The 25,879-nt window shown below is 43.4% G+C and overlaps 2 protein-coding genes across 3 annotated transcripts; one reads left to right on the top strand and one right to left on the bottom strand.

Annotated features, from left to right (window-relative positions):
• The first annotated feature begins 2,487 nt into the window (after positions 1-2,487).
• On the top strand, positions 2,488-8,419 carry LOC123486290. Of its 2 annotated transcripts, XM_045217541.1 has the most exons (6): positions 2,488-2,580; positions 3,693-3,889; positions 4,205-4,308; positions 4,400-7,387; positions 7,693-7,901; positions 8,093-8,419. In XM_045217541.1, exons 2-6 carry the CDS (start codon positions 3,706-3,708, stop codon positions 8,166-8,168), a joined length of 3,561 nt encoding a protein of 1,186 aa, XP_045073476.1. In that variant the 5' UTR covers positions 2,488-2,580; positions 3,693-3,705; the 3' UTR covers positions 8,169-8,419. The 2 variants fall into 2 exon arrangements, with proteins under 2 accessions (XP_045073476.1, XP_045073477.1); XM_045217542.1 differs by lacking the exon at positions 8,093-8,419 and having other exon boundaries at positions 7,623-7,712.
• A 358-nt stretch (positions 8,420-8,777) lies between these two features.
• LOC123486286 (synaptic vesicle membrane protein VAT-1 homolog) lies at positions 8,778-25,623 on the bottom strand. The gene is made up of 6 exons (XM_045217535.1): positions 24,912-25,623; positions 22,240-22,447; positions 19,557-19,727; positions 18,019-18,108; positions 17,386-17,627; positions 8,778-11,676 (listed from the first exon to the last, which is right to left on the bottom strand). Exons 1-6 carry the CDS (start codon positions 25,347-25,349, stop codon positions 11,470-11,472), a joined length of 1,356 nt encoding a protein of 451 aa, XP_045073470.1. The 5' UTR covers positions 25,350-25,623; the 3' UTR covers positions 8,778-11,469.
• Between the last annotated feature and the right edge of the window lie 256 nt (positions 25,624-25,879).

Below are 25,879 nucleotides of genomic sequence, written 5' to 3'. Positions count from 1 at the left end.
GCTTGCTAGCTAACTTATAAGCTAGTGCACATTATCAAAGCTAACAAAACAACATTTTTTCAAACACAAAACTCCATAGCTAGATGTAAAATATGTAAAGACTTGCTCTAGAAAAATAGATGTATTATGCAGCTTTATTGTTTTAGAACAATTCTGATAAACGGATTGGATTAGACAGAAAAATGTCCTATTTTTCCCTTTTTCTTGTCACTCCTGTCGACTCCCCCACGTGGAAGTTCGTAGGCTCTCTGATTGGCTCAAGGTCAAGTTGTCGGCCACTGCAGAGCTTTGCGATTCTACAAGTAGAATTGTCAGATTCGTTGGTACCAGGTCTGTACACAGCAGGTACGTATTTTGTTGTAGCAAGAGAAGGAACGGTCTCCTACTGTGCTAAGTACCTATTGGCGAAGGTCGGAAACATTACATCCTCCACACTGATCCACAACACGGGGGCCCCCCAAGGGTGCGTCCTCAGTCCCCTCCTGTACTCCCTGTATATCCACGACTGCATGGCCTCACACAGTTCCAACATTAAGTTAGCTAATGACACGACAGTAGTAGGCCTGATTACCAACAATGACGAGATGGCCTACAGGGAGGAGGAAGAAACTCTGATGGTGTGGTGCCAGGTAAATAACCTCTCCCTCAATGTCAGCAAATTATAAAACAAAGGAGCTGATTGGACTTCAGGAGGAACCAGGCTGGGCACGCCCCCATCCTTATCAACAGGGCCTCCGTGGAGACCGTCAAAACGTCAAGTTCCTCTGCGAACACATCTCTGGGGAGCTGAAATGGTCAAACTACACGGACACCGTGGTGAAGAAGGCACGACAGTGACTCTCCAACCTCAGGAGGCTGAAGAAATGTGGCCTGTCCCCAAGGGCCCTCACAGTGCTCTACAGGAGTACCATCAAGAGCGTACTGTCGGACTGCATCACATCCTGGTAGGGCAACTCCACCGCCGCTGACCGCAAAGAACTACAGAGGGGGGTACGCTTAGCCGAATGCACCATTGGGTGTACACTGCCTGCCCTCCAGGACACCTACAACACCAGGTGTCGCAGGAAGGCCAAGAAGATCATCAAGGACCTCAGCCACCCGAGCCACAGCCTGTTTTCCCCGCTTCCATCATTCAGACGTGGGCAGTACAGGAGCATCATGGCTAAAACTAACAGACTGGCCAATAGCTTCTACCCCCAGACCATCAGTTTGCTGAATAACCACCACTAGTAAGCTAGCTACCTACTCCCCCTTTCCCCCTCCTGCCCCCCGGACTCCGTACCCCCTGCTGCTCCCCCTTTGGAAACTTTCCCTCCCCTCAACAGACATCTACCCTGCCCCCACCCCAATGGACATTTATCATGCTGAATACATTTATATTTTAGTCATTTAGCAGATAGCCACCACTACTCCCCCGCCTCAATGGACAATTACCCTGCCCACACCCCAATGGACATTTATATTTATCATTGTCACAGTTGTGAATATGTACTGTATATATTATTATTATTATTATTAATTTGTAAATGTTTTATTGTTTCATTCACAATTGCACTGTTGGAGCTCAGAGCTTAAGAATGTCACTGCACACTGCAACTACATCTGCGACCCTGCGCAAGTGACTAAATAAACATCTAATCGAATCTATATATTTTGTCTTACATTTCTCCCGTCATCATGACCAAGCTTCCTGCCCACTTGCACAGAAAGTTTAAAAGGAATTGTATTTAACTTCTGGCTTCCTGCGGACTGTTTTTGTGCATCACTGTAGACACTGGGAGTGAATTGAGCAATGATAAACCCTGGAATGCTGATGCTACTCTATGTATTGGCCATCGAGTGGCTTTGAAGCCTCCCCAGTATTGTCCCTCCCCAGTAAGAGCAATCTTCCATAGGAATGAATGAAATTCTACAGTATTTCAATTAAATGTTTCAAGGAGAAAATTACATGTATTTAAGTATTTGTTGTTGTTTTAGTGGGACAGTAACATTAGTAATCTCAAACAAGTATACTTTAAGGGGAAAAAATTATGTTTAGCTCACATAATATAATTTAAAAATATACATTAAGATTTCTGTAATAGAATAAATGTGACAAAAACGAATGCAGACATTATAGTTTTGGCAATGGGTGGGAGTGCCAAGATGGAGGAACGGCGACTTCAACACAGCGCCCCCTATTAGTCATCTTTTGTATATATAAATCATTAGAATTGAGTCCATCATTAGCTTTCCGTGATGTAATGGCGACCTCTTGTGGTAGGTGTGCGCACACCGTGTCAGTTATTTTACCTTCGATGAAATTGTACTTAATGTATTCCAAAAAATAAAAAATATTCCCCCCAAAATTGATCTAACAACTTCGAATGGAACGTGATAACACTAATGTTACCTTTTCTGTTCTCACAAAAAATAGTTGCTGTTTTTATGTTTTGGACCCGTCATTGACTCGTTGACACTGTCCTTTCACTTTCTATTTCTTGAGAACCGAGAATAATCTCTCAGTTCGTCTGTCTACATTTTGACGGTAACATAACTCGTTTCATATTTGAATCTAGGAGAAACGCACACAAAAGAAAGGTAATATCCAAAGATTTTAATAAATTGCTCAAATATCAAATATATTTGCAATGTTGTAGGCCTAGTAGGTCTGAACGTGCATTGGTGTATATCATATGTTGCTCTTATCCAGGTAATGGGTTGGCCTATATTTTGCGAGCCACAACATCATTACTTGAATTACCAGCAATGCAAATCAACACAGTTAACTTTTTTTTTATTAAACATGGAGTGAATTACACAGACTAATTGCTTTATTCTTTGTTCAAATCTTTGTGCACAGTATGTATGGAAGCTTACATGCAATTATTCAGGCCTGCCTAACGTAGTCTTGTTATTTACATTTAAACTACATTCAAAAGTTTGGGGTCACTTAGAAATGTCCTTGTTTTCGAAAGAAAATCATTTTTTTTGTCCATTAAAATAACATCAAATTGATCAGAAATACAGTGTAGACATTGTTAATGTTGTAAATGGCTACTGTAGCTGGAAACGGCTGATTTTTAATGGAATATCTACATAGGCGTACAGAGGCCCAATATCAGCAACCATCAGTCCTGTGTTCCAATGGCACGTTGTGTTTGCTAATCCAAGTGTATCATTTTAAAAGGCTAATTGATCATTAGAAAACCATTTTGCAATTATGTTAGCACAGCTGAAAACTATTGTGCTGATTAAAGAAGCAATACAACTGGCCTTCTTGAGACTAGTTGAGTATCTGGAGCATCAGCAATTGTGGGTTCGATTACAGGATCAAAATGGCTCTAACCAGAATAGAAAGAATAGAACATTAACAATGTATACAATGTATTTCTGATCAATGTTATGTTATTTTAATGGACAAAAAAACGATTTTCTTTCGAAAACAAGGACATTTCTAAGTGACCCCAAACTTTTGAACGGTAGTGTATGTGTCAGAATAATTGTTAATATTATATTGAAATGACTGAAACCTGAGTGTTTCAATACTGAAAATAATATACGCCTTCTGAGCTGCTATTATAACTGTATACTCAACTTTTTGTATACTTCAAAAATGTTGAATTGATTAGGTTGCGATTAGTGATTTTAATTTCAACATTTGGCAACACATTGTTGACTGTGGATGCCCTTGGGCTTCCCTATTGTTACAGATAAAGAACAAGGATGGCGAAGGAGGGTGGAACGGTCAGAGTGTGTGGGTTACCTCAGGATATAATTCAAAACAGACTGATCGACAAGCTCTACATTCATTTCCTGCGGAAGAGGAATGGAGGAGGGGACATTTTATCTGTCACAGTCTCCAAGACAACGCCTGGCTGTACCTTCATTACCTTTGAGGACAGCGAAGGTTAGAGGTCGATCGGTGGGCTTGGGAAAAAATTAAGGAAGTAGATAGTATGATAAGTAAAACATAGAGAACCTTAAGAAGCAAAGTACTGAAGATTACATCAATGAGCAAGATGTTTTGTGTGTATACTACACCTATCTGATTTAGGCCTATCTGATTTAGCAGATTGATGGGTGTGACATGCAATTATCTTGATAAGGCATATCCTATAGAGCACATCCTAGATTGCATATTCAGGTAGCCTACAGTGTGTCCTTGAGGAGTTAATGCGAACGTAATATTTTTTGTCTTTTTTCAATTCTACATGACACGCAGTGGCTCGGAGAGTGGTTGAACATCAGAAGCACACATTATCAGTGAATGACAAGCAATATGAGCTAAGTGTGAGTTTGCACAGCAAAGAAATGGACCCAGATGAGGTAAGGCAAGCATATAAATCATGTAAACAGCCCATCTCCTCTCTCGTTTTAGTCAAATCCTAGTCTCACTCTTCTTAATTCAATCTTTCAGCTCTTTGTGGACACAGCTGTGACAGTGGACTACAGCAAATTGTCTGGGGGGAAAACATCAATATCTAACATCCTCAAAAACGTCTGCGACATAAAATGCACCTTTCACGTTCAGGCTGACCTCTGCACTTTCAAAGGTCGCTACTCAGAAGTCAAAATCCTGACCAAGTGTCTGCTGGGACTTTTCGAATCACAGACCTCAGAAGATGTCCATTCCCTTAAAGATGAGGCCACCAAGGGTGACAAAAGATACAACTCTACTCAAGGACAGACAGAAAGACAGCAGGACACTGAGACCTCAGGACAGGCCAATGGACTGGATCTAGGGGAAGGTTCCAGTAGAGCCACTGAGAGGAATCATGCCCTTCTTCAAGAATGTCACACCAATGATAGAAAGGGGGCGGAGGCATTGTACACATCATACACCAATCATAGAGAGGAGGCGGGGGCATTGCACACATCTTACACCAATGACATAGAGGATGCAGCTGCATTAGAGAAGGGAGCCTCAATGGAGGACTTCTCAATGGTCATAGACTCAGACATCTTCCGATACCTCCGAAAGCACTGCTCGGCTGAGCACCAGAACATACTCAACAGGCATGGTGTAGAGGTACTGGATGTCACCACCAGGGATATCACCACCCTCTATCTGCAGCTTAAGGCTGGGGCCACTGGACGAGGGATGGAGCGTCTAAGGCTTGCGCATGGGGAGCTGGGCTGGCTGTACCAAGACAAAGAGGCCCAACTTCGCAAGGAGCAGTTGGCCAAGGAAAGCTTCCCCAGGTTGGGGCTCCAGCAGGCTTGTAAAGCCTTAACACAGAGGTTCACAAAGCTGCTGATCAACGAAGACAAGTCCAATGTCTATCTGGTGGGCAGTGGAAGTGACGTGTCGGAGGCCAAGCAGTTCCTATTGGAAATGCAAGGGACAGCAAAGGAGCAGGGTCAAGAGTTATTTCACACCTCAGGAGATGCGTCTCTATCCTTTCTGCCTGACACCAAGCTTAGAAAAGGAAGGGCTGTGGGGAGCAAAGAATTCAAAATGGCGGCCACATTTGGGAGAACTATGGGTTCTGAGAAACTTAAAGATGATGAGATTTGGTCCAGTTTGAGTGACGTAAAGGCTCCTGAGGATCATCAGACAAATAGTTTCTCGTCCACAAAACACATTAGAATTAATGACCAGAAATTAGGTAGTGGACCAATTTCAGGGATTACGAATCAGAAGGTAGAAATTTCAAGTTCCGGTCATAGGGATCTCCTGGAAGATACCCTCTTCAAGAGGTATGAACCATCGTCCACTGCTTCCTTGTCAGGTAAACCCCTTCTGAACTTGGCACAGAACAATGTAACCAGACCCACCAAAGCTTCCTTGTCAGGTAAACCCCTTCTGAACTTGGCACAGAACAATGTAACCAGACCCACCAAAGCAGCAAACTTTAGTGAATCCCAGGGCTACTCATTGGACCATATGGATCTGTCTGTGGATATGGCAGTTCCAACTGGCTCAGTCAAACAATCCAAGACAATTTCCACTCTGAGACGGTCCAACAGTTTCTCAGGGCAGGTCAGGACCAAACAAGTCGGAAAGGACAGCAGCTCAGCTGTAGACCTGTTTGGAAAGACCAAAAGAGGCGAAACTACAAGTCTTAAATTTGACAATCGCCCAGAGACTAGGCAAGTCTTCAGTGTAGAGCTGGTGGTGCCCTTAACTCAATGGTTATACACAAAGGATGTTTTCCACAGACTGCTAGAGGAAGTAACCTCCGATCTGCAGATGAAGGAGAAAAAAACATTAAACGAGGTCGTCCTCCATCTGAGAGGGAAAGATCCAGCCAAAGTCAGGATGTGTCAGCAGGTGCTGGAAGAGCTGATGGCCAAGGTAGCCGAGGACTTCTCCACCCATGAGCTGTTGCTAACACAGCTGGGTGTGTCAGACTCGAAGAATGAGACAGTTGAGGTGTTATGCACCACTGTGAGAGAGACATGGGATAAAGTGAAAATCATTCCAATGACAAAGACAAAGAGCATTTTAATATTTGGTCCAAAACTGGATTGTATGGATGCGATGTCATTTCTAAAAGAGATGTTTCACTTAGGGACAGAGAGGGAACAGACCATGGAAGAGAGACCCATTAATCTTAAGAAACCATCTTCTGATTCTCCATCCAACCCTGACATAAACACTTCAGCAGAACATCTGAGCTCTGCCAGTAGTGACAAACAAGACCAGGAGACCACCTCTGCAACCAACATTGCTTCATCAGGGAGCTTGGAGGGAGTGAGCCAATCAGATGTGAAGAAAGCGCCTGTTTTGAAGCTTCGGTTAGGAGCAGCTGGTCCGGTAGATGAAAAGAGTTTCAGGACAATCAGTGCCCCCTATAAAGCAGAGGGGCCAGTAAGAGTTAGAGAAGGAAATTATGGAAATGATGGTACAACACCATTACCAGAGCACAGTGGTCAGAGGTTGACAGGGCCAAAGCCTGAGGAAAGCCAGATACCTAGCAGTAGGGGACTGCAGACCCAAAAGGACCATATCGAAGGAAATGCCGGTTTGTCCTGTAAATGTGGAACCGCAGGGGCATCTGTATCTTGGACGGCTTGTGGAATAGCCATGTGCCCATCATGCCTGGAGCAAGTTCATACCCTCTGCGTGGAATGTACCAAATCTCATGAAGTGGATCCACAAAGCGCCACTGCCAAAGATTACGGGGCAAGCCGGTCCAATGAGAAACAAGATGTGAAACACACCGAGGTGAAGGCCAGTCCATCTTGTGTATGTGGAACCACAGGGGAATTTGTGTCTATGACTACTTGTGGTGGGGCCTTGTGCCAAAAGCACATCCATCCAAACTGTCCCAAATCTAAGGAGAGTGTCGTGGGCATCCGAGGGACCATGACCTGCAGTGAGATGTCCATCAGTCTGGTTGGGCACAACAAGGATACAACACTGAAAATAACCTACAACATTCCTGATGGCATCCAAGGGGTAAGGACTAACCTTTGAGAATTGGGAATTGTTTAAAGGGATTGGAAATGACAGTGAGTTTGGTTAGGCTTCACTTTTATATCACATATATTTATTACTGCACCAGTGTTTCATATTACAATAGCTCTTGATTTGAAGCCACCTGGTATATAGCCACATGTGATCAACACTGAGATCATCAATCGACAGGCATTATGGAATCCTTATGACAGTCTTACAAAGTCTTTATGTCTAGGGTCTGTCGATGAGGTCTTACCTATAGATGTCTGTTGCCTCCTCATGATCTACATACCACCCCTGTGCAGAAAGACCATCCAAACCCTGGGGGGCCTTTCCAAGGGGGCAAATTCCATGCCTTCCTGCCTCTGAATGAAACAACTCTCAGGCTTCTGCCATCCCTGAAACGTGCCTTTCATCGAGGCCAAACCTTCAATGTGAGAGTAGGGGACACTTTGGATTGGGTGACCTGGGGTAGCATCCCACACAAGACTAGCATCGATGGAGGGATTTCCAGGTGAGGTTTTTGTCCAATGTACAGTATGAAAACTATGACATCGAAATATTAAACCAATTTTAACAGTGATACTGTAGTGACAGTGCTATAATCCAAGATTCTTACCCTGGTAAACCTAAAAGTTGAGTTGAAATAGGTTTAGTAGATTGTAGTCCTAAATAAGTCTCCCCTCTTTCTCTATATCCTTACAGGAATGGATACCCAGACTCAAGATATCTCAAATGCTTAGCTGAGGCACTGAAGTCTCAGGGTATCGAGGAGGGCTGACAAACTGCAAAGGATCAAGACATGAGAAAAACTAAAACTGACCGAACAGTGCTTTAAAAATGTAATAATTAAAGTAGACACTAAAGTTATACCAAAAAAAAGTATGGTTCACAATACATATTATTCAATGAAAAATAGTCACAATCAGGAAATGTTCATGATAATACCCATGTAATAAAGTGAAGACCCATATGTTCAACACATACTGTATATTGGTTGAATCAAATGATTAAAATACAGATATCAGTTCAGATGTCATTTGGTTGTCTTTTCCAAGTAGAGCGCCACCTTAAAATCTGAGTTGTTTGGGTGACACTTGGATTATACCGGTCTACTGGTCAGAAAAAAGTACAGACAAATCTACCACAAGCAGAGCAACCCAAAAAGATCCCCAAAAAATGCTTACACTGATTTATTTGGTCATGCTCTCCACAGCTCCAATATTGCATTCATACAGAATAATTCAAGGACTGTGTGCAGTACTGTTACTAAAGTACAAGGGGAGCAATTGGACTGCATTTGAGATTTTCCAGAATCCCAAGCAGCATACTGTATATAGGACAGCTCAGGGCGTGAAAGCTCAAAGAAATAGGCATAGCCTAGATAAACCAGTTTGTCATTTTGGAATGCAATTTATTAATTTCAGAAAACATGTACAGTACAATACAGGTAAGGCATAGGGCAAAACTGCAGAAAAGCGGCACCAGTTCATGTGGACAGCGTCATATAAAGTGGTTAAACCCAGATTCAAGCACTGCAGAGAATTTCAATCAAAGACTTCAAATACATCAAGGAAGTGAATGATAACATAAACAAACCACTTGTAAAGTTACTAGTGTCATATGTTCAGAGCTTGGGTATGTCCATAGGTGCTTATGGATGAAGTAAAACTAGGCAAACAAATATAGGGCTTTGAGCAACAAAACCATCACCACAACAAACCACTGGCTCTGAACAATGCAAATCAACGTTCAGTATGATTCAGGTTTCAGAATGGGTGGAAACACCTGCAGGGTCTTAAGGACTCTGGGGGGAAAAGGAATCAGATACTCAGATTCCCAGTCCCAATCCTTTCAGAAGCTCCCAGCCATGGCTTAGCTCATACCCCAGTCATTCTAATGCCAGGAAAGAGTAGGAAAACTACACAAACCCAACCTTACCACTTACACTTCTGACAGAGGGGAAAAATTGCTAATGAATAAACAAACACAAATCATACACACATTCCTAAATAAAAGTTACATTTGATTTGACTTGTTTAACATGAAATTAAAGACATGGGAATGCTCCCCGGAGAGAGAGAGTGGAGTGAGAGAGTAGGAGTGGAATGTGTGTGGTGGCGTGGTTTTGGACGGGGAGAAGAGTAGCTTCCTTTCTCAGCTGCGTCGCGGCGTTGGGTTACCGCCACAGCTGGAAAAAACATCTGCTTCCTCTGATATTAACCATTTAGAGTTTTGAAAGCAGAGTGGAATTATAGCCTCATTTTGTATTTGTAAACTTTATTTAGTCAGAACAGAAATAGAGGGGGAGACAGTAGGAAGAACGGACATGGGAATCGAACCCCAGTCTCCGGGTTCGGTATACATCTGCAAGCAGCTGGGTGTGTTAACACTAGACTATGGGCTCTGCAAGACTGGAGTCATTCATGAAAGCCACAAGATAGGGATCCAATGATGTGAAATGGAACACAGTGAGAATTCACCATGAAAATACGAAAACAATTTACATTCCCTACCACAAATTCTACAAATCAAGTGTTCTATTTGCATGTGTCATATGATATTTTGGCCACAGATAATAGCAAATGATATAGGCCTATTCGTATGAATACAACATCATGGCACCAACGAGGAAGTGTCAAGAGAGCAAGCACTATAGTTGATACAAAAGTCAAGTGTGTTCCCATATTCTCCTGTTTCTTAAGTCAGAGCAAATTGACTGGTCTGGAGGAAGGCTGGGGCAATCCTTGAGAATACACAGTTACAACCTGGGATTGTTTGTATACTTAATATAAAAGGTATATTAAGTATATAAGTATATTCCTATTATACTTTTTATACTGAAGAGGAGGCACTGTTCAATATTGAGAGCCGTGCGACGATAATCACAAAACGAAAGCAGAGAGTGTTGACAAGTAAAGCTTGTGCCAAATGTTTTTTTTTTTACCACAAGGTCACCGGAACATTGTTTAATCAAGAACAATTCAAACAGTTTGACAAGGTAAAGGAAGGCCCTGTTTTTCATAATGTTTGTGATATATGGGCAACGGGGAAAGTTGGTGTTTAATTTGGCACACTAGGTCAGGAAAAACAACAATCCATCTAACAAACTACACTTAAATACTGGTCTCATAGTACTCTCAAAATGGCCACCAAATCAGTGACAACTAACATATTGAAACATGACATTAAGACATTGAAAGAGAATTTTGGCAAATCACAATTCAAACAACATCAAACCATATTTCACTCAGAAACACTCACATTCACACGTGTGCGCACGCATGCACACACATACACACACACTTTCCATAATTCACTAATGCAAAATACTAACACATTTTATTTCAAAAGCTGGACCTCCAATTCATATAACAATACTGTATCTGCCTGCTGAATCAAGAAGAGCATGCAATTCAACTTGTAGGGAGACAAATTACAATAAGGGGATGACATTGGTGACTCATCAAGTGTTGCTAATGGGGCACTTTTTCCATTGAAACATAAGGCCTTGAAACATTACCATAAACATAGCAACTTGTCTGAGAAGCTATTTTACAAACAACATGATTAAGTCACTAGTGTCAGTAGAACAAGGCGACCATGCACATTTGCCCCTAAGCACAGTTCTAAGTTCAGCTTATTAAACTGAGACTTAGCGATATGACGTTGGCACAAGCAGTAGGGTAAGCCAACGATATTGCAGATGAGCGCGATGCAAGACGACGCACTCACACAAAGCATCTGTGCATGTGTACGGTTTATGCTTCAGTCTCCTACAACAGAATAGCTGTTTGACAACAATTGCGGAGAAATCAGCCTCGCCTTGTGCTCGTTGTTGTTGCTGAAGTTGGCCTGATACGGCTGTTTATTTTGTGTTTCGCAGAATCTACCTTTTAACCAAAAGGAGGTTAAAAAAAAAAGATCTTAGATCAGCACTTAGGGGCAACTTCACCTCACACATATAAACAGATATAAACACTGAGGCAATGGTCTATTTCTGAGACATGGACTGAGGAGTAGAGAAGAAGGCCAATGTTGAAGTGCTCAAGTCTACTGCTCACATACATATTCTCTCTTTCTTAATTCTCCTCTCCCTTGACCTCTTCTGTGCTAGTCTCCATCTTATTCTCAGCCTTTTCCTCCTCTTTCTTGTCCTCTGTCTCTGCTGGCTCAGGGTTGGACTCAGCCTTTTCCTCCTCTTTCTTGTCCTCTTTCTTTGGCTCTGGGAGCAGGATCACCTTGCCGATGTTGTTGCGCTCGTGCATCCGCCTCATCGCGTCACCCACCTGATGGAGGGACAGAGAGAGGAGAGATGGCAGGCAGACAGACAGACAGGTTGAAATACAGATCGACAGACCAACCAACTGAAAGAGGGAGCGAGAGAGAGGGGGAGAGGGATAGAGAGAGAGAGAGATGCTCTTCTTTTTGTTTAGCTCCTGTGCAAAAGTTGGATGTTCAGGATCCAGTTTATTTCCCATTTGTAATAAACACATTGGAAATCTGTGTCAAACCCTCTCCTTTTACCAAGCTCAGATAATGACATCTTCTCTGTCCGTCATATGAATAGTGAAAGGGTTTGTCCCTATTTAATTGGGCCTGCACACACACACAGTGCCTCTCTGACTCCACTGCCCCTGCCCTCTCTGCTCACCACCCACCCCACCCCACCCCACGGCAACTCAAACAAAGCTTCCCCTAACAACCGACGCCACGGCAACCACGGCCGGTCACCTAGCAACTGCCGTCATCAGACCCATATCAGCCGAGGGGGGCTGAGAATTGCAGTAAGTCTGACACGTCAGACAGTGTACACAGGAAGGGGAGGGAGGGAGGGAGGAAGGCGGGAGTCTAGGGAGGATAGCAAAGAGCTAATATCTGTGGGGAGACTGCTGTCAAAACAGTTTCAATTAATGTCAATGATTGATTTCATTATTATTATTAATATGCAACTATTGGAAATGTCATGAAAATGTCACACAGAAAATGAGCCTAGTTTGTACTGGATTAGTTGTAACAACAGTATGTAGCATCACACCTACTACAAGTGGTGAGTCTGTTAGTCAGACGGAAATAGGCTACATGCCAGTTGCAATAGACACAAAGTTAGATTAAATATTAAATGAATTCTACCAATCCTATGACTATTAATTCCATTCATTCACTCCTTTCAAAAGGAGTCGGATATGATACCGGCTTCCAGGCAGTCGCATAGCAACAAGAGGTCTAGCTATACACCAGTCATATTTCCTGTCACACCAAGGCACCCTCTAATCAATCTAACCTTTGACCCCAAGCCCCAAGCCTTCTGACCAATCAGAAGGGGGTGAAGTGGATCGGAGCGGGGGAGAGAGGTGAAAGACCAAAGAGACTGGATCAAGGTTTTCCATCCTCTCTGGAAAGGCTCTCAACCGTCACCATGGAAACGACTGGGGTGGCAGAAACTAAGTAAACAAATCAGTCGGTCTATAATGAAATTGTTGTAACACCTCTTTGTAAACAGAATTGGGATTTGAAAAGACCCCCTTCTCTTCCTCCCTCCCCCCTCTCCCATACACTCTCTGCCTCCCACACAGTCTGTTGATGTTCAACACTGTTGAGCAGACATAATATCAGACATTACTAAAGACGCAGGAGAGCTAGGTGTAAACATAGCCTTTCAAGGCAGTGGAAGGAGGAGTGCTAGCCTCTGCAGGGATTATATGAAAGCAATACAGAAATATTTAGAATCACCACCAGGGGGCAGCTGGAAGCAGTGTTTGTATACAATGCAGTACCTTACCTACACTGTACCTTAGACTGCAGGTCCACTGGGCGCCAGTTCAAGTAGACTATGTAGGCTACATGCAGGCTACAGCAGGTTAATTCTTATGTGGATTATAATAAATGAACACATTTGTAGGGGTTAGATGTATCTTTCGTTAGGAAAAATCTGTAATTTTATGAATTGTTATATTATATGTTCAAGGCAAGCAATAGGCAGAATACATTATTGGTGGCCTCAGTGCCTGTGTGGTCCAGCAGTTACTGCCATAACAGCTTAGCAATGGAAATCTCACCTACTGTAAGGGCCATCTACACCAAAGGCCATAACTATATTGACAAATTATACATAGCCTAACTATAAAACGTGGGCGAGCATCCCCACTGGAGGAAAGTTTATCGTTTTACAGTATGCCTACTGTAGCTCAGTTGGTAGAGCATGGCGCTTGCAATGCTAGGGTTGTGGGTTCGATTCCCACGGGGGGCCAGTATGAAAAAATTTTATGCACTCACTAACTGTAAATCACTCTGGATAAGAACGTCTGCTAAATGACTAAAAATGTAAAAATCTGTCAATCAACTGATGGCCCAACTCAGCCAGGGAAACACAAACAGTAGCCTATTATCGGTTTTCACACCATTTATTATGTGAAAATGGATAGGCTAACGGGTAGCCTACAGAATGTATTGGAACATAATCAAATAACAAGGGACTTATTGCAACAATCGATGACACTAGATTATCGCCAGCTGATGCCTCGTTAAACCATCAATACGCGCTAAAGTCATCCGCACAGCTGATCTCAATTGCAACCATTATTGGTCACCTCATTACCGCTCCCTAAAAGATTATGTCAATGTTACCTTAGTCCTGCTTGAAACTAAAGTATTTCAAGATATGTTCGCCCTCTGGTTGGGATTATCATCGGAACAACTTGATTTATCGATTGACAAGCATTCCGTATTGTTAGAAAAAAAGTATTTCCTTGTTTACAATGGCAAATCTACTGTAGCAATTTCCCAAACACTTTGTATGAATGGATGTTGGTGTAACCTAATGTTATTTTTTAAATTTGTTTCCTATTTATGTTATCCGTTAAATACAACTGTCTTTAAAATATAAGTATTTGGTATGGTCATTTCTTTTCAAGATCGGGGGTAAAATATCCCTGGACTTTCTATTTTTGAAATGTGTAACTAAATCAAGTCAATCCGGGATTGAGTTATTTGAGCTAGAAGGGTGTGGGCCAGAATTGAACCCATACTGACAGCGGCACCTAACCGCTAGAACACCCCAGGCCATGACTGAAATCAATTTTAACAGTTAATTCGTAACCTTAGGTTCGCTAGAAACCTTAAGATGTCCTCTTTTTCGATAATATATATCCTAAATGCTTGCAAAAGTATACACCCCACTTGGCATTTTTCCTATTTTGTTGGCTTACAACCTATCATTTGTATCATTTGATTTACACAACATGCCTACCACTTTGAAGATGCAAAATATTTTTTATTGTGAAGCAAACACGAAATAAGACAAAAACACAGAAAACTATTCACCCCCCCAAAGGCAATACTCTGTAGAGACACCTTTTGCAGCAATTACAGCTGCAAGTCTCTTGGGGTATGTCTCTATAAGCTTGGCACATCTAGCCACTGGGATTTTTGCCCATTCTTCAAGGCACAACTGCTCCAGCTCCTTCAAGTTGGATGGGTTCCGCTGGTGTACAGCAATCTTTAAGTCATACTACAGATTCTCAATTGGATTGAGGTCTGGGCTTTCACTAGGCCATTCCACTGTGGGGATGGTGTTCTCGGGGTGATGAGAGGTGTTGAGAGGTGTTGGGTTTGCGCCAGACATTTTCCTTGATGCCCAAAAAGCTAAATTTTAGTCTCATCAGACCAGAGTACCTTCTTCCATATGTTTGGGGAGTCTCCCACATGCCTTTTGGAGAACACCAAAACGTGTTTGCTTATATTTTTCTTTAAGCAATGTCTTTTTTCTGGCCACTCTTCCGTAAAGCCCAGCTCTGTGGAGTGTACGGCTTAAAGTGGTCTAATGGACAGATACTCCAATCTCCGCTGTGGAGCTTTGCAGCTCCTTCAGGGTTATCTTTGGTCTCTTTGTTGCCTCTCTGATTAATGCCCTCCTTGCCTGGTCCGTGGGTTTTGGTGGGCGGCCCTCTCTTGGCAGGTTTGTTGTGGTGCCATATTCTTTAAATGTTTTAATAATGGATTTAATGGTGCTCCGTGGGATGTTCAAAGTTTCTGATATTTTTTTATAACCCAACCCTGATCTATACTTCTCCACAACTTTGTCCCTGACCTGTTTGGTGAGCTCCTTGGTCTTTAATGTGCCGCTTGCTTGGTGGTGCCCCTTGCTTAATGGTGTTGCAGACTCTGGGGCCTTTCAGAACAGGTGTATATATACTGAGATCATGTGACGATCATGTGACACTTAGATTGCACACAGGTGGACTTTATTTAACTAATTATGTGACTTCTGAAGGTATTTTGTTGCACCAGATCTTATTTAGGGGCTTCATAGCAAAGGGGGTGAACACATATGCACACACCACTTTTCCGTTATTTTTTGCATTTTTTGAAACAAGTTATTTTTTTCATTTCATTTCACCAATTTGGACAATTTTGTGTATGTCCATTACATGAAATCCAAATAATAATCAATTTAAATTACAGGTTGTAATGCAACAAAATAGGAAAAAACGCCAAGGGGGATGAATACTTTTGCAAGGCACTGTACATATATACAGTACCAGTCAAAAGTTTGTAACCAAAAAAGTGTTAAACAAATCAAAATATGTCATAGATTTTAGATTCTTCAAAGTAGCCACCCTTTGCCTTGATGACAGCTTTGCACACGCTTGGCATTCTCTCAACCAGCTTAATGAGGAATGCTTTTCCAACAGTCTTGAAGGAGTTCCCACATATGCTGAGCACTTGTTGGCTGCTTTTCCTTCACTCTACGTTCCAACTCATCCCAAACCATCTCAATTGGGTTGAGGTTGGGTGATTGTGGAGGCCAGGTCTATAACATATTTTGATTTTTTTAACACTTTTTTGGTTAATACATGATTCCATATGTGTTATTTCATAGTTTTGATGTCTTCACTATTATTCTACAATGTAGAAAATAGTAAAAATAAAGAAAAACCCTTGAATGAGTAGGTGTGTCCAAACTTTTGACTGGTACTGTATATATACCAGTCTCAGTGTCAACAGTGAAGAGGCGACTCCGGGATGCTGACATAGGCAGAGTGGCAAAGAAAAAGTCCAGTGTCTGTGTTCTTTTGCCCATCTTAATCTTTTATTTTTATTGGCCAGTCTGAGATATGGCTTTTTCTTTGCAACTCTGCCTAGGACAGCATTCCGGAGTCGCCTCTTCACTGTTGACGTTGAGACTGGTGTTTTGCGGATACTATTTAATGAAGCTGCCAGTTGAGGACCTGTGAGGCGTCAGTTTCTCAAACTAGACACTCTAATGTATTTGTCCTCTTGCTCAGTTGTGCACCGGGGACTCCCACTCCTCTTTCTATTCTGGTTAGAGCCAGTTTGCGCTGTTCTGTGAAGGGAGTAGTACACAGCGTTGTATGAGATCTTCAGTTTCTTGGCAATTTCTCGCATGGAATAGCCTTCATTTCTCAGAACAAGAATAGACTGACGAGTTTCAGAAGAAAGTTATTTGTTTCTGGCCATTTTTATCCTGTAATCAAACCCACAATTGCTGATGCTCCAGATACATACTGGCCTTCAACTAGTCTCAAGAAGGCCAGTTTTATTGCTTCTTTAATCAGCACAACAGTTTTCAGCTGTGCTAACATAATTGCAAAAGGGTTTTCTAATGATCAATTAGCCTTTTTAAATGATCAACTTGGATTAGCAAACACAACGTGCCATTGGAACACAGGACTGATGGTTGCTGATAATGGGCCTCTGTACGCCTATGTAGATATTCCATTACTAATCAGCCGTTTCCAGCTACAATAGCCATTTACAACATTAACAATGTCTACACTGTATTTCTGATCAATTTGATGTTATTTTAATGGACAAAAAAATTGCTTTTCTTTCGAAAACAAGGACATTTCTAAGTGACCCCAAACTTTTGAACGGTAGTGTATATATATACTGTATATAATGTATAGCCACTGAGCTACTCATAGATATTCACTGCACCTGTGTATATACACACACACAGAGCCCCAGACACCCACCTGTTCAAAGTGGTAGGTGGAGTCAATGCGGGGCTTGATCTTGCCCTGGGTGTAGAGTTCCAGCAGGGTGGTCATGGTCTGGGTGATTAGCTCCTCCTCGTCACTCAGGTAGCCCAGGTGGAAGCCACACACAGCCTTGTTGGCATGCATCAGCCTCAGGGTGTTGATGGTGAATTGGTTGTACCAGGTCTTGGCCACCGCCAATAGGTTCTTCTTCTGACCCGTCACACAGTTGGCTGCACCTGGGAAATGGAGTCATTAAGTAAGGGACACATGGAGAGGACATTACCACCCTACCGGAAATGTGCATGTTAAAAACGTGTTGGAAATATAATAATTACACAACAACACATTTTACTGTAACACAAATTGAATTTTAACACTTGAAAAGCTAGTTTGGAGTGCATTTATTCCCCCTAAATACATTTGAAATGTATTGGAAACAGGTTATCAAGTCATTTCACATGCCATGGAACATGTTAGAATTGCAAATGGAATGTGTTCATCTTTATTTCCGGTAGGGAAGGGATGTAATGGTACAGAAAAAGGTGGGTAAACACTGAGCGCCGGTTGAGATGACAGGAGGCGAGTAATGTAAACACTAATACAAACAACGGTAATTTAGTCTCTTACCAAACACTATGAGGGTGCCCATGGGCTTCAGCAAACTAAAGGCCTTATGGGTGTCTGAGCCTCCCAGAGGGTCCAGGACAACGTCCAATCCTGAGAGAAAGAGACCATTGGAAACTGATTTGCTCGAATTGATCACTAGCACTGATCCAGAGGCTTGACATACAGTTTACATCGTACGCAATGATACACTACATGACCAAAAGTATGTGGGCACCTGCTCGTCGAACATCTCATTCCAAAATCATGGGCATTCATATGGAGTTGGTCCCCTCTTTGCTGCTATAACAGCCTTCACGCTTCTGGGAAGGCTTTCCACTAGATGTTGGAACATTGCTGCGGGGACTTGCTTCCATTCAGCCACAAGAGCATTAGTGAGGTCGGGCACTGATGTTGGGCGATTAGGCCTGGCTTGCAGTCGGCGTTCCAATTCAATCCAAAGGTGTTCGATGGGGTTGAGGTCAGGGCTCTGTGCAGGCCAGTCAAGTTCTTCCACCTCGATCTCGACAAACCATTTCTGTATGGACCTCGCTTTGTGCATGGGGGCAATGTCATGCTGAAACAGGAAAGGCCCTTCCCCAAACGTTTGCCACAAAGTTGGAAGTGTTAAGATTTCCCTTCACTGGAACTAAGGGGCCTAGCCCGAACCATGAAAATCAGCCCCAGAACATTATTCCTCCTCCACCAAACTTTAAAGTTAGTATGCATTCGGGCAGGTAGCGTTCTCCTGGCATCCGCCAAACCCAGATTTGTCAGTCGGACTGCCAGATGGTGAAGCGTGATTCATCACTCCAGAGAATGCATTTCCACTGCTCCAGAGTCCAATGGCGGCGAGTTTTACACAACTCCAGCCGACGCTTAGCATTGCGCATGGTGATCTTAGGCTTGTGTTCGGCTGCTCGGCCATGTAAACCCATTTCATGAAGCTCCCGACGAACAGTTCTTGTGCTGACGTTGTTTCCAGAGGTAGTTTGGAACTCGATAGTGAGTGTTGATTTTTGCACGCTATGCGCTTCAGCACTTGGCAGTCCCGTTCTGTGAACTTGTATGGCCTACCACTTCATGGCTGAGCCGTTGTTGCTCCTTGACATTTCCACTTCACAATAACAGCATTACAGCTGACTGGGGCAGCTCTAGCATGGCAGACATTTGACTGAATGGTTGGAAAGCTGGTGTCCTATGACGGTGCCACGTTGAAAGTCACTGAGCTCTTCAGTAAGGACATTTCTCTGCCAATGTTTGTCTATGGAAATTGCATGGCTGTGTGCTCGATTTTATACACCTGTCAGCAACGGGTGTGGCTGAAATGGCCAAATCTACTAATTTGAAGGGGTGTCCACATACTTTTGTATATATAGTGTAATACTTCAAAGAGGAGATGACTATCAGTGATGCTGATGATACCGCCGTTTAGTCTGGTCCCAGATCTATTTGGGCTGTCTTGCCAACTCCTATGGTGATTGTCACACCAATAACCATAGGAGTTGGCAAGACAGCACAAACAGATATTGGACCAGGCTACGTGTCCAATCCATCCTTACCCTTGGGGCTGATTTTACGGATCTCCTCTGCGTAATCTCGTGTACGGTAGTCGATGGGGTGGGTGACCCCCCCCTGGCCGATGGTCTCGTGCTTGCTGGCCGACGCAGTGCCAAACACGGTCACGTCCTCCAACGTCTGGCAGAGCTGGGTGGCAGCGATGCCCACACCACCTACAGTAGAGGGACATAAGGGGACAAGACACAGAGAGAGACACGAGGGACGCATAGCATGAGAGATACTATGGAAACATGGAGGCAGGAGAATCGTGACAGAGGTGAATCCTGATGAAGGTGATTCGTGATGGAGGAGAAATATTATGGAGTGGAGACGGGATGACGGAGAAAAGAGACGTGATGGTAATATGATAGAAGTGACATTTTATGGAGGAGAGAAGTGATGGAGACATTGAGAGTTTGTTTGAGCCTGCGGGTTTGGCACTTTTGGGACTTCAAATCAAGATCAAAATCAGATTTTATTGGTCGCATACACATATTTAGCTTTCCATTGGTTCCATTTAGCTAGGCAAGCTGAATCAAGCTCAAATAAAGTAGAAAGACTTCAAATACTATTTGGTGCCACGTACAACAACAAAGCCTCACTTGCAGTATTTTAGACATACTGCTGTGTCACAGGCAGGCTTAAGCTCTAAAAGCTTTTAGCAAACCTTGAAATTCTGCTTATCTGACACACTCTCCCCTTCATAGTGGTAAGGGTAGGCAACAACAGATCTGCCACACTGATCCTCAACACGGGGGGCCCTCAGGGGTGCGTGCTTAGTCCCCTCCTGTACTCCCTGTTCACCCACAACTGCATGGCCAAGTTTGCCGACGACACAACGGTGGTAGGCCTGATCACCGACAACGATGAGACAGCCTATAGGGAGGAGGTCAGAGACCTGGCAGTGTAGTGCCAGGACAACAACCTCTCCCTCAATGTGACCAAGATAAAGGAGATGATTGTGGACTACAGGAAAAGGAGGGCTGAGCACGCCCTCATTCTCATCGACAGGGCTGTAGTGGAGCAGGTCGAGAGCTTCAAATTCCTTGGTGTCCACATCACCAATTAACTATCATGGTCCAAACACACCAAGCCAATGCCTATTCCCCCTCGGCATCCGACCGCAAGGCGCTACAGAGGGTAGTGCGTACGGCCCAGTACATCACTGGGGCCAAGCTTCCTGCCATCCAGGACCTCTATACCAGGCCGTGTCAGAGGAAGGCCCTAAAAATGTTCAAAGACTCCAGCCACCTTAGTCATAGACTGTTCTCTCTGCTACCGCACGGCAAGCGGTACCGGAGCGCCAAGTCTAGGTCCAAAAGGGTCCTTAACAGTTTCTAACCCCAAGCCATAAGACTGCTGAACAGTTAATCAAATGACCACCCGGACTATTTGCATTGACCCCCTCCTTTTTTTACGCTGCTGCTACTCGCTGTTTATTATCTATGCATAGTCACTTTACCCCTACCTACAGTACATTTACATATTACTTCAATTACCTCGACTAACCTGTACCCCCGCACATTGACTCGGTACCGGTACCCCCTTATATAGCCTCGTTATTGTTATTTTATTGTATTACATTTAAGGGCTTGTAAGTAAGCATTTCCCTGTAAGGTCTACACTTGTTGTATTCGGCGCATGTGACAAATACAGTTTTATTTTATTTTATTTGATAGTGGATACTCAAAACACAACCCACTGGGCACAGACAGTAATTCAATGTCTATTCCACGTTGGTTGAGGCGTGCCCTTTCGCACCACCGTTGCCAGCTACTGCGCCCATAAAAATATTTCTCACACACCCCTGGACCTATAGCGCTACTGCCAGCACTAAGATTTACCATTGTGTTAAGTTTGTTAAAATAGAGCCCCTACTTTGTGTCTGTGTGTGTTCAAAAAGGTAGAGCCCAATTTGTAGGAAGAAAACAGAAACCGTTCTGTTTGTTCCAACCACTAATAGCGGAGCGCGAAGGTTACTCACATAACCGCGGTTCTATGAACCAAGCATTTCTATTTTTTTTTTTATCTCGCATCGTCATTTTCAAATCAGGTGACCCAACATGGGGCCGTGACCCCTAGTTTAGGAAACGCTGCAGTACAGTATAAACCAAACCCAAGTTATCTTATCCTTCTTTATTTTGTTTTTTCAAGGCCATGAAGCTCACAAAAAATGTGAAATGTCGAGTGTTAGCAAAGAAACAGGATGATAACGATCTATGTTGTCAGTTGGCTAAGGTGCTGCATGTTTGTACGGTGTTATCCTAAGAGGTAAGAGGTGGCGTTGCCATGGAAATGGAGGCATATTGTTTCAGGGCAAAAGGACAGGGGAGTCACTACAGACTTGTATATCCACCTATGCTATATACTGGGCAGTCTCCCATTCTAAGGCCATTCATCTGCACCACTGAATAGGCCTGTGTTATACAGTACTACCGTGGTTGCGAGGGGACCCTCTGGGGCTGTGGAGTGTGTTTGTGTGTGAGTGGTGGGGAAAGGGGTAAATGTTTCTAGTATGTGTTTGTATGTGACATGTGTGTGCTACTCAATGTTTAATCAGTCACATTCCGGTAAGTAAACATATGTGAGCGTGTGTGTATGCTTGTAACAATGTATGTGTACTTGTGTGAGTGTGTATGTGTGTGTGTGTTTGCACTCTTGTGTGTGTGTCCACCACTACTGTACCTGCTGCCATGTGGATGAGGATGCTCTGTCCGGCCCTGATGTTGGCCATCTCAAAAAGCATAATGTAGGCCGTCAGGTAGTTGACGGGGAGGGCCGCCGCCTCCTCAAAGCTCATTGACTCAGGCATGATGAAAGTGTGGCTAGCGGGCACACCCACCACCTCCTGCCACAGACCGTGACGACTCAACACCAACACACGGTCACCCACCTGAGCGAGGGAGGGGGGAGAGAGATGGAGATTGTGTTAAATAAAATAGAATCAGGATTTATTTAAAGTACATTTCACATGGGTCACAAGTCACAACACACTTAAACACCGTGAAAATCCTAACAACTATTTGTTGAGTGGCAAAGTTTTCTGATGAAAGTAATATTGTGGTGGTTGCCAACTGGGAAGTTGCTTTCTATGGTCCTTGTGTATATTATGAAGGAGAGGAGGAGAGGTCTTTATTGAGATGCACTCCTGCAACTGCTGAATCTCCCATGTCAGGAGAGCACTGCTGACTTACTTGCCTGGGGCCAGATCAATTGTTGCGGTCTTGCCCAACTCCTATGGTCATTGTCTAACAGATCTGGGACCAGGCAAGCCATAGACTTTTCATTTGTGTTTCGAAAGAGGCCAAGAGGCGGAAGACGCAGGAAAGTGGTCCAATCGGTCTCTGAATACTAAAACATTTCCTGTTTGTATTTCCTCAAGATGTACGGGTTGCTTCTCTTCCTGCTGCTCACAAACACATGACAATAAAGTACTCATGACTCACAGATCACATTGCCCACACTGCATTTCATGTGGTCACTGATCTCAAAGTCTGCACAAAGGGTGCATGACCAATTGAGACCTAAGAGAACCTCTATGAAACTTCTATTTGAAAATAGGCCATTGTTCAGGAACATTCTGTGGAAGTGGTGGTTGAGTATTTAACAGAACCAGTCAATAACACATACCAGGAAAGAATGACTAAAAGAGAAAAACAAGGGACACGGAAAAAACAAACGGCACTGAGGAAAAGGTGGAAATGTGGGTGGGGCTTTATGCTCAATAAGTGAATATGTTAACGGTTGACATCATGTGATCACTGACCAATCTGATCACACCATTACTGTCTTTTTAGGATGGGAGAAGAGGATTCACCAAGGCTGAAGATATTAAAACAGGGTTGTATTCATTTGTACCAAACGGACGAAAATGGACTGAAACAGAGAGGGACTAATTGAATTTGTCCAGTAAGAAATGCTAATTTCAGTTTTTTCATTGCAAAAAGCTTTAAAATGTTGCAATGCTTGCCCTAATGAATACGACCCAAATCTGGTGTCTGTTTCAGTCCAGAAAATATCCCATGTGACCTCATCCGAAACAGCCCCGCCCTCAGTCCACCTCTGGATAGCTTCACTGATTTGGCCAAAGCGGCAGTTTGGACAAACGTGGATAAAACAGTGAGTTTGATGAGACCATGTTGGCCAAAAGACACAAACTGAGCTCAGCATAATCAGAAACAGGAACAGGTCCAAGCCTAGGCTACTCCCAAAACAGACTCTATAGGCAGCAGCTGGGTTCTGTATTTTTATTGTCTGCAGATCAGGCAGCATTCTGACTGTAGGCTGTTGTTGTTGTTGGTGGTGGTTAGGTGTCTTGTGGCCAGTTGTGCAGAAAGAATGTGCTGTCCTTCTATAGGATTCTTCTAGCCATTTGTTTGGGGAAGGTCTGACAGACAGACAGACAGACAGACAGACAGACAGACAGACAGACAGACAGACAGACAGACAGACTCACACAGGCTCACCTTGCACATCGACAAACAATTGCACAAAACATGGGCCAAAACACACACGCACACGCAGGCACACACACACACACACACCCCAAAGGAAATATTGCTGCTATCAACATATTATATCAGAGCCCTTTATCAAATAGACTGGATCATGTCATTGCAGCGTTACACCCACATGAGTTGATAGCCCTTGGGGGAATGCTCTATGCACAGCAAGGCAGTGTCAGTGTCATCACTCATTTCACATCTCACCTCACTTCGTATATTCACAGTCAGAAAGTATCATAGAGGGCACAAATTGAGACAGGGGAGAACCAAAGTTCTTAACCCCAACCTCTAATAATGACATCTCAACAGGTTATTGGAGGTGTTATAACAAATCAAGATATGGAGCAGGAAGGCACACCACCTGACCACAGGATATGTGACTTTCATTGGGAAGACAGAATATGCTCACTGCTATTACAGTAGCCCAATATTTGCTACTAAACTCAAGACAATAATGTGGCCAAGGATGAAAACAACTAAAATGTTTATTATCTTGTAATAACTCTGTCATACAGAGACACAATATTGTTTCAACCTTGTGACTGCATGAATAACTAACAAAATGATATGAAGGCAGAAAGAAATATATTAAAGAGATAAATCATATAAAGGAGCGCCCAACCAGTGCTGTCATACTGTACTGGTACCCATTATATGGTGCACGACTCCTCAATAAAATATTATAGCCTATATAACGGTTGTGTGCATGGACAAAAAGGGCCACGTTTGATTTATTGATTGGGCGGGCCTCGCCCATGAATTTAATTTGAATAGAAATTATGAACAACAGGCTGCCACAAAGAAAGAAAGAAAAGGCTTGAAATAAACAAGATTTTATGTTTTTAGACTCACTTTTCTATCCGTCACCTCTTCCCCTAAGGCTTCAATCACGCCCGAGCATTCCATCCCGGGCGTGACGGGCGGCGACGGCAGCAGCTCATACAACCCCTGTCTCCCCAACAACTCGGCGAAGTTCAGACCACACGCCTTGACCCGCACCAGCACCTCTGCGCTCTTCAGGCTTGGCTTTCCCTTTTTCATCTGGAGCTTCACTTTGTCATAGCCTCCATAGCCCGTTAGGAACAAAGCACGATAGGTGAAAACTTCCTCCTCGGGAGCCACAGGCGCTTTGTCCGGGGTCGCCGCCGCAGGCTCGTCTACTGGCTCTTCCGCGGGGGATGGCTCACCCTCTTGGGCTGCCTCCGATGGAGGTTCCTCAGTAGGTGGGTTCTCTGTCTTCTCCTCTATGGGTTCTTGCTGCTGTTGTACCGGTGCCTCTTCGCCAGACATGATCGGGATCACGAAAATAGCCTATTTTTCTCAATGCGCTTTTCTTTTTTTTATAGTTCTGTTTCTAAGGTTTACCTGATAACCTAAAAAAATACCTTACAGAAGAAGTTGCAGTACAATTATATATTTTTCGTAAACTAGCCTATTGCAGTGCACAATTCCACTGTAAAAATATAGATAGCCTATTACAACAGGTTAAACCAGGAGGTGATTTTCGTGCGTACACCCTAGCCAGGAAAGTGACAGACCTCTACTTCGCAATGGAGAGCAGTGCGCAGTCAGACGGGATGTGGCCACTGTTAAATGCCGGAAAGTGGATTTTTTGTCAGAGGAGGGGAGCGAAAGAAAGAGGTCGTCGGAGCTCGCTTAGCAACAGGTGGCGTTGCCATCAATGTGCATGGGGCTCACAGGCCTATGTCAACAGTGATATAGAAAGGATGATGACCAAAATATAGCCTAGAGATAGAACAAGAAGACCAATTTTCAACAAGCTTAAACATTTTGGTCTACTTTTGCAATCTATTATTGAT

Source organism: Coregonus clupeaformis, unplaced genomic scaffold, assembly GCF_020615455.1.
Source record: "Coregonus clupeaformis isolate EN_2021a unplaced genomic scaffold, ASM2061545v1 scaf1101, whole genome shotgun sequence".
Taxonomy (NCBI): domain Eukaryota; kingdom Metazoa; phylum Chordata; class Actinopteri; order Salmoniformes; family Salmonidae; genus Coregonus; species Coregonus clupeaformis.
This window is presented reverse-complemented; position numbering and strand designations above follow the sequence as displayed.

Coding starts and splice junctions, on each gene's coding strand:
- LOC123486290 (XM_045217541.1), top strand. CDS start 3,706: ATGGCGAAGGAGGGTGGAACGGTCAGAGTGTGTGGGTTACCTCAGGAT. Junction 3,890..4,204: donor TACCTTTGAGGACAGCGAAG/GTTAGAGGTCGA, acceptor CATGACACGCAG/TGGCTCGGAGAGTGGTTGAA. Junction 7,388..7,692: donor TTCCTGATGGCATCCAAGGG/GTAAGGACTAAC, acceptor ACCCCTGTGCAG/AAAGACCATCCAAACCCTGG.
- LOC123486286 (XM_045217535.1), bottom strand. CDS start 25,349: ATGTCTGGCGAAGAGGCACCGGTACAACAGCAGCAAGAACCCATAGAG. Junction 22,448..24,911: donor AAGAGGTGACGGATAGAAAA/GTGAGTCTAAAA, acceptor TCCCTCGCTCAG/GTGGGTGACCGTGTGTTGGT. Junction 17,628..18,018: donor GGGCACCCTCATAGTGTTTG/GTAAGAGACTAA, acceptor TCCATTTCCCAG/GTGCAGCCAACTGTGTGACG.